The sequence below is a fragment of the Drosophila virilis genome, chromosome 6 (genome assembly GCF_030788295.1).
Source record: "Drosophila virilis strain 15010-1051.87 chromosome 6, Dvir_AGI_RSII-ME, whole genome shotgun sequence".
Lineage (NCBI taxonomy): Eukaryota > Metazoa > Arthropoda > Insecta > Diptera > Drosophilidae > Drosophila > Drosophila virilis.
The window spans coordinates 1,336,791-1,345,474 of NC_091548.1; the positions used below are offsets into that span (position 1 = coordinate 1,336,791).

General features: G+C 35.8%; 3 protein-coding genes across 6 annotated transcripts; 1 reads left to right on the forward strand and 2 right to left on the reverse strand.

The window, feature by feature from the left end:
• Nucleotides 1-73: 73 nt before the first annotated feature.
• Nucleotides 74-3,333, reverse strand: Crk (Crk proto-oncogene, adaptor protein). Of its 2 annotated transcripts, XM_002059698.4 has the most exons (6): nt 2,978-3,190; nt 2,702-2,824; nt 2,432-2,636; nt 2,234-2,362; nt 1,525-1,683; nt 74-1,466 (listed from the first exon to the last, which is right to left on the reverse strand). In XM_002059698.4, the coding sequence occupies exons 1-6, from the start codon at nt 3,007-3,009 to the stop codon at nt 1,218-1,220; spliced, it is 897 nt and encodes a 298-aa protein (XP_002059734.1). In that variant the 5' UTR covers nt 3,010-3,190; the 3' UTR covers nt 74-1,217. The 2 variants fall into 2 exon arrangements, with proteins under 2 accessions (XP_002059734.1, XP_070066826.1); XM_070210725.1 differs by lacking the exons at nt 74-1,466; nt 1,525-1,683 and adding an exon at nt 2,015-2,137 and having other exon boundaries at nt 2,978-3,333.
• On the reverse strand, nt 142-819 carry LOC6636264 (sperm flagellar protein 1). The gene has a single exon (XM_002059697.3). The coding sequence runs from the start codon at nt 817-819 to the stop codon at nt 142-144; it is 678 nt and encodes a 225-aa protein (XP_002059733.1).
• Nucleotides 3,334-3,537: 204 nt separating the features above from the next.
• On the forward strand, nt 3,538-7,537 carry LOC6636189 (uncharacterized). 3 transcript variants are annotated; one of them, XM_070210726.1, is made up of 2 exons: nt 3,538-5,805; nt 6,309-7,537. In XM_070210726.1, exon 2 carries the CDS (start codon nt 6,446-6,448, stop codon nt 6,614-6,616), a length of 171 nt encoding a protein of 56 aa, XP_070066827.1. In that variant the 5' UTR covers nt 3,538-5,805; nt 6,309-6,445; the 3' UTR covers nt 6,617-7,537. The 3 variants fall into 2 exon arrangements, 2 of the variants coding, with proteins under 2 accessions (XP_070066828.1, XP_070066827.1); XM_070210727.1 differs by having other exon boundaries at nt 5,904-7,537.
• Nucleotides 7,538-8,684: the final 1,147 nt, after the last annotated feature.

Sequence of the window (8,684 nt, forward strand, 5' to 3'; positions counted from 1 at the left end):
CACAGTTTAACGACTAATTATTCTATATATATACACAACTAAATAAGTAGGCACGATATCTCGAGCTTACATATACAATTACAGTTGTTTTATTTCATTCTAAAGGATAACAAAACTATTATTACGAATCGAAAGGTAGTTTTAAAGTGAAGTCTGTTTGGAAAGTGTGGCCAGACGTTTCATTAGATTGTTGATCCGCTCTTCTTTTACCAAGATGAGGCTTTGAAGTAACTTAACTTTATGGCGCACTGAGCTAATATATTTTTGCTTCTTGTGTTTCTCCTGAATCAATTGCTTATACACAGTATATGGCACATTCTTGGGGTCCTCTGCAGGCCCCTTATCATTCTCCAGCAACTGCACTGGCATTTGATCCGAGGTGTTAGCTGCCAAACTATTTCTAACCCTCTGAATGTCTTCCTGGGTTGCCACCGTCATCAGAGGAAGTATTTGTGGTTGGAATTTTAGTTTGAGTCCATCTCGCTCCGTGCACATCAAATGATAGAGCAGCGATTCCGCGGCGGTTCGTCTGGCCGAGGCAAGCTGCTCTAGATCGTTACGGGACAATTTAAAACCCAATTTTCGCAGGACTTTCAAATTAAACATCTTCCAGTTTTCCAACTTTAATGCAAGGCTACTGTGCGAGCTAAAATTGTACATGTCTACCAGCTTTGCATTGAGTTTCCTAAAGAGTCGAGCGACGGTCACAACATCGGATAGATCGCGACGTGTGCGATTGTCAAGCTTGATCTGCTTATGGATCATCCAATCATCCAGCTGTTGTAGCTCCTTGGCATTTAATGTTCGACAAAATGGCATAATTTGTAGTGCTATCGCAGTCCTTTTCTTTACAGAAAAATAGAAAAATCTGAAACGTAAAATTTGGCACGACAAACAAAGCTCTCTACTATTTCCGATGTACAATGATTACTAAAATACTTACAATTTATAATTAGAAAATGCCAGACTACGTTTACGTCCCTTAACGTAATCCAAAAGAAGTAAACGACTTTTACATGTTAACGGAAAAGGACTCGTATTAATTAACTTTGGACCTTTCTACTGTAAGACAATCAATTTCTTTGTGTGATCTGGATTTTCTTTTGAATTTTCTAAGATTAATCAATATGTTTAATATTTTAACAATTGGTAAACATCACTTATTCATTACAATTTAATATATTCTCTTAACTTAAAATATAAGTTATAATTGAAAATTATTGTTGTTCCGCCCAATCGTTATTTAATCGAATATCCGCACAATTATTTACATCACAATCATCGACAAATTCGACGTGCGTAAATGGAAAATGGCCCTTGCGTCCATTTAGCTCCCCTTCCCATTGGCCATTTATATTGGTTTTGGTGACTTTGATTATGTCTCCAACTTCCAGTTTTAGCGCGGTTTTGTCATATGCATTAGGCACGCGCGACTGTTTAACACGGGCTCGAGCTGGCAACTTGCGCTGGATAAAAAGATTTGATCATATATTTAAATAGATAAGTTATTGATCAATAACATACGTTCAAGTCTGTCCTTTTCAATGTACTAAACTGGCTGGATGATACGGAAGGGGAGTCGACATTGGAAATGGCAGAGGAAATAGTTGAACGTGCAATGCAAGAACTGCTGTTTAAATTAGCCAAATGCTCAATACCATCCTCCTCCATAGAGTCGTCGTACTATAAAGAAACAACATAAACTCATAAAAATAATGATCAAATAAGGGTATCTTCGACACGCCGAAGATGTTTTAACAGTGAATAGTGAAAACAGAATATTTTTCAAGTAGAGGAGCGAGGAGCTGTATCTGAAATTTGTGAATCTACAAGCTAATATATATGTATATATATAATATATATGCTCAATCCTTATCAATTGCTTGGAAACGAGGCAATTAAAGTCAACTAGCACTAGGACATACGTTCAAAATTTCAAGTGTCGTGCTCCAGTATATTCTGAGATTTATGTGTTCATTCCGGACATAAGTAAATGCTAACCAAGAATTTATATACATTATGGATTAGTTCAATCTTGTATTTTAAGAGTATCACATTTTCCAGATGATCCATGACCGGGTGGAAAATGGAGGCCCAAGGTTGAATGGACCAAAACTAGTTTTATCCGATCCATTTTCTTATATTATAAATAATAAATGATACAATAGTAAATAAGAGTATCAATATTTAATATCTTTCTTAAATAACCTTTGACTGGGATGTAAAAACTTACTCGTTGAACATAGGGAACAGGTATTTGTCCAACTAGGCCAGTGGAATTGCGGGCAGTCCACCATTGGTCTTCATCTTTTCGGATTATCGTGAGAACCTCACCTCTTTGAAACGGTAAATCGTCTTGATCCTAAATATAAAGCATAAATTTTTAAATAAGTTTTTGTTGCGTTTAAAAATAAGTTTTTGTGAAACATACACTTCCAACGAAATCAAATTTGCCAATAACCTTTTCCAGTTTTTTCTGCGCGGGACGCTTCAGAGGCGTGGTGTCCAAATAATGTAGCGTATAGAATGTGAGTAGCTTTGGAAGGTTTTCAAAACTTTGATCGCCGATTCGGTAAACAATTTGGTCCTGCTGCTGCACCTTGTTTATTATGTAGTTACTAACTTTGGTGTCTTCTCTATTTTAAAATAAAAGTTGAAGTTAAGCCTTCAAAATAATTTCTATATTGTTACTGTTACTTACCTTACACACAAGACGTAGTCTCCCTCAATTGAGTTGCTGTCGCGTACTAAAAAGACTCCCCGCTCACGCTCATTCATTAATACTTCGGTGGCATCTTGCCGCGACATGGAGCCAAAATACCAACTTAAAAAAAAATGATAAAAGTTAAAACATGTTCATATAGAGTGTACATATACACATGAATGTAAAGCCGTTTGTATAGTCGCACAAATATCAATGATGTTTGGCTGGGACGGCAACATTCATTTTTATAACAATTGGGAGAGGCGTTCTTACCTGCTCCTATCAGATACATCAAATGTATCCATGTTTAATTCAGAATATGGGTGAGTAATATATTTTTGACTATGGTTCTTTTGATTACTAATTTAGTGTAAGATTAATTTTTACTTTGATTCTTTTTTCTTTGTGTATTCTTCTTTTGCTTATCGTTATGGATGTTCATACTGTATCGATACCTCTAACAATTTTAGATATTTTTACCAACTGACTTGTTTAATGCCGATACTTTTAGAGCGATATTTTCAAAAACAAATCAAAATACGAAAACGCAAGAAGCTTTTTGCCAGAGTTAAATTTTAAAATGGCGAACAGACAGAATGTGCACGATACATAATGCGTGTAATTTCCATACACTAAATTTATTACATTCACGCAAATTAAATTATCGAACAAGGAAGACGGTTCAGATTCAATAATATATCGATGTGCGTCAAATTAGCGACGGTGAGTTAGCGTCGAATTTTGGTACTTGGTATCGGAAAAGGAATCGGTCACTTTAAAATGCATTTATTTATGTTTTTAAGCACAAAACCAAATAAATTTAAATGCAGAATTGCATTAATTAAATTATTTACTATCTACATTCATTTATTTTTGAATTTTAATTTATAATATGGGTAAACCAAGGGGTTAAAATATTAGGTTTTCACCATTCCTAAACATCTAAATTTAGGGACGATTGCCCCGAAAACCGCATATACACGATTAAAGCCTATAGTTTCTCCTAGCCAACTGTGAAAATTTGATTAAAATCGTCGGTACCATTTTTAAGATATTTGGAAAAGAGTGCAACAACCCCCAAGTCAGCCCCATATAAAATGACCGCAAAAAATCAACCTTGTTTTCGAGCCCTTATTTCTTAGCTCAGAGACAATGGCCCTCAATGCACGGTATACCCTCTTGTAGATACATATTTTAAGAAGCTTAAGGCACTAATTTTAAGTAAATAGACGGTACAGATTTTGAGAAAATTAATTAATTGTAAGCCAACCTCATATAGTTCATTCAAAAAGTCTATCGAACTGCTAGTTCCTACGTGAACTAATCCCTGCCTGTCATCAGTGTTGAACAATTTTGTACAGAACTGAGCGGGAACCAACTCAATTTGAATTATATGTAATCATGAAAAAATGGAAAGGACTCACAGTAAATTAAATTAAAAAGTCAAAAAAATTATATGAGAAGTATTAAGTCATACTTAATAGCGCAGTTTATGGAAAAATTGCATTTTTCCAATTTTTTCTTTCCATCCTATGTTAATGCAAAAATGTTAATGAAGAAATCATTCTGTTAAATGGCAGCCATATTTTAAACTTTATTATTTAATTTCTGCGAAAACGGCCCCAAATGCACGGTAGTTGTGCATATAGAGCACGATTTATCAATCATTTTGCTATTTATTTCATTAAAATCATCGGTACAGATTTTGAGAAATTCTCATTTTTCTATTTCTCTCATAACATCCTATGTAAATGCAAAAAACAACCTGGCAATATTTTAACATATTTGAAATGGTGGCAATATTTTAATTATTATTATTCAAATTCAACAATGTACCAATGTGATGTCCCACAAAAAAAAATAAATAAAAATTATTAAGCACCGCCAGCCTTCGCACTGTGCTGCGCTCAAAAATAAAGTTGAACAGCAACAACTTTTGATAAGGGCGCAACACAAGAAAATAAGATTTTTGGAAAAAGAATTGGCGAAGCCGTTGCAGATGCAACAGCCGTCGCAGATGCAACAGCAGGAGCCGCCTCAGCTGCCGCAGATGCCACAGACGCGTACGGCTTACCAGCAGGAGCCACCGCAGATGTCTCAGCCGCTGCAGCCGTGGCTACAGCCGCTGCAGCCGTGGATGCAGCCGCAGCAGCCGTGGATGCAATCCTCGCAAACCTTTTCTTATATTATGTTTGACTCCCAATAAAAATATGTATATATATTGAACTAGTCCCAAATAAAAAAAAAAAACATTAATATTATGAATTATTAATAAAAATTTTCATGAAAAACATATATAAAAGCTAGTAGAAGTCGTATGGAATATTCTTGGATATATAAAAGTGCCGTTATAATAGACCCTGCCAACCCATTATAAGCCTAGCATGTACACGAGGGAAACTGACAGTCTCTGAAAATAAGTGAATTATTAAAAAAAACGGTCACCCTTTTTATGCATGACGATGAAAAGTTTGTAATTGGCTCACAATAAAAATTCATATTTTGTATATATATTTATATATTCACAGATAATAATACAAATTGTAGAATATTTTAACAATAGTTGTTATAAATTATAAATTATTTATTTTATATAAATAACATGTTTACATAATATTCATCGTCATACTTTTACTTATTTTCACAAGGTGGCATCTTTATGCTCCCATAGGTTAGCTTTCTACATAAGTTGACAGCCCCTAACATAGCGGCACTTTTGCATTCCATGCATATATCAAATAAGTTTTCTTTTTGTTTGCGAATTCTTTTATTTGTAGTTCTGTACATCACACATCTGATTAATTGGGCCATAAATGTACATCATGCACAGCAATCGCCTGGCGCCGCTGGGCTACGATCGGGAAACGAATACAACGATGATAAGCAGCACTCGGAGAAGAGTGCCGATCTGCTTAATGCGCTGCTAATGCCTTGTGTGCTTAGTTTATTGATTAGCTTAATACACTCGCAGATTGTGGCAACAAATACGTTGCCGAGCGGCAGCAACAAGAACAACTTGCGTCTCTTTTCCTTGTGCGCTTTTGGCGAGAAACCGAATGCGCCTAGAGAGCAGCGATTGCGGCGACGCAAAAGTTTGTACGGTAAGTAGAGCGTATACCAAACCATAATCGCATCCTAACCACTGCCATCTCACCGCCCCCCACACACATCTGCGATTGCGCCTAAATGTGGGCGGCAGCAAGCAGACCAATGCCGGCGGATCCTATTAATCCATGAGCAGCTGTGTAGAGTCCGATGAATGTGACGATGCGGATCCAGTCCCGCATCGGTTGGCACACAAGCAGCCACGGTTTGGTTGGGCGTGGCCAGCAACAGTGAAGATTGCAGCTGTACATTCGTGTTGGATCAATCCGATGGCTGCTATAAGCAACAGCCATGCAGCGATGAGGAGATACCAGAGCTGGACATAAGCCGCACAACCATACTTAAATTACATACAAATTAATTACCCAGTTCAATTTATTTTTGGTCAAGCTGAAATTATTTTTATAAATTTAATGAATACGTATTTTAGATAATACCATTATTATCTGCTAGGTTGATTTAATTTGATTTCTTATACCCATCTCTTTACCCTAATCAGCTGCACCATTTGGGATCAACGCGATGCGAAGAAGGTTCAGATGTTTGTACTTGAGATAGCCTCCGGCATTATTGCGTGCATCGATTCGCTGGGCGTAACCAACGATTACATTTACATAGGCCTCGTCTGTCAGCCACATGATGAGCAACAGCAATGCGGCCATGGACGATGTCAACGTGGACGAGTGCTGTGATTCGATTACGCAGCTGACCAGCGCTTCGTTTCATCTGCAGCATCTGGTCAAGGGTCGGGTCAAGCGCGCCCCAACCCGGCCGCTGATTAATGCGCCGCTGGCGGGATATTGGTAATGGGCTGGAGAACTTTTTCAGACCCGGCTCGGTCACGCCCACAACGCTGACCCTGTTGGTGTCGCTCACGTCCGAGGATGTCATTTGTGGACAGCCCGACGATGAGTACAGACGGCAACGGGACAACGCCCAACATGGAGGACCGTGGACCCATCAAGTTGGAACGGCAGTCGCCATTGCTCAAGACTCTTGATGTATATGTGTACATATATATATATTTATAACATATATTTTTATATATTTATAACAAAAAAGATATGTACATGCAAGTATTTGTGTTTTGCAATACAATACAATACAGTACAACCAGAACAAATATATATACATAACAAAATATATATGTTCATGCATGAGTTAATAAATTATAAACTCTGCATCGTGACGATGAGACTGACTAAGATTACTATATTCGGAACTATATGTACTAGAAAAGTTGGGAAAATAAAACATGTTTAAAGCTACATGACACAGGCGAATTAAAAATAATGCTAAAAGTCACATAAAGAACTACATAAATATATATATACACATTAATTGTGATGTAATTGCTGAAAATAAAACTTTAAACTATATAATTGTAATTGCTAACACTCAAAGAAATTGTCTTATATTTGAGTTGTAATGGAATGCGGAGAAAATGAGCATAAAGCTAACGCAACATATATTGTATTTTTTATAAGTATTAAGAAAATTACTTTTACGTCACTTTCTATATTCGTCTTACAAAATGTTAATAGTTGAAACTGTTCGTAATAGTAATTTTAAGCTTGTACAAGTATATCATGTATACATTTTTTCAAAGACTAGCCCACATATTTATTTAAAAACACATTTATTTTATTTATAAATGGATATAACCGTGCATTTGGGGCCTTTTCGGAGAAATTAAATAATAAAGTTTAAAATATGGCTGCCATTTAATAGTATGATATATAATATTGCCAGCTTGTTTTTTTTTTGCATTAACATAGGATGTTATGAGAGAAATAGAAAAATGAGAATTTCTCAAAATCTGTACCGATGATTTTAATGAAATAAATAGCAAAATGATTGATAAATCGTGCTCTATATGCACAACTACCGTGCATTTGGGGCCGTTTTCGGAGAAATTAAATAATAAAGTTTAAAATATGGCTGCCATTTAACAGGATGAATTCTGCATTAACATTTTTGCATTAACATAGGATGGAAAGAAAAAATTGGAAAAATTAAATTTTTCCATAAGCTGCGCTATTAAGTATGACTTAATACTGCTCATATAATTTGCTTTGACTTATTAATTTAATTTACTGTGAGTCCTTTCCAATTCAAATTGAGTTGGTTCCCGCTAAGTTCTGTACAAAATTGTTCAACACTGATGCCAGGCAGTCATTCAGTTCACGTAGGAACTAGCAGTTCGATAGACTTTTTGAATGAACTATATGAGGTTGGCTTACAATTAATTAATTTTCTCAAAATCTGTACCGTCTATTTACTTAAAATTAGTGCCTTAAGCTTCTTAAAATATGTATCTACAAGAGGGTATACCGTGCATTGAGGGCCATTGTCTCTGAGCTAAGAAATAAGGGCTCGAAAACAAGGTTGATTTTTTGCGGTCATTTTATATGGGGCTGACTTGGGGGTTGTTGCACTCTTTTCCAAATATCTTGAAAATGGTACCGACGATTTTAATCAAATTTTCACAGTTGGCTAGGAGAAACTATAGGCTTTAATCGTGTATATGCGGTTTTTGGGGCAATCGTCCCTAAATTTAGATATTTATGGAATGGTGAAAACCTAATATTTTAATCCCTTGGTTTACCCATATTATAAATCAAAATTCAAAAATAAATGAATGCAGATAGTAAATAATTTATTTTTTTTTCAATTCTACATTTAAATTTATTTGGTTTCGTGCTTAAAAACATAAATAAATGCATTTTAAAGTGACCGATTCCTTTTCCGATACCAAGTACCAAAATTCGAAGCTAATTCACCGTCGCTAACTTGACGCACATAATATATCGCAGAGCATCCTGATATAAAACACAGTAGAAAGTAATCGGGAAAACTATGTACGTAGTTGAAA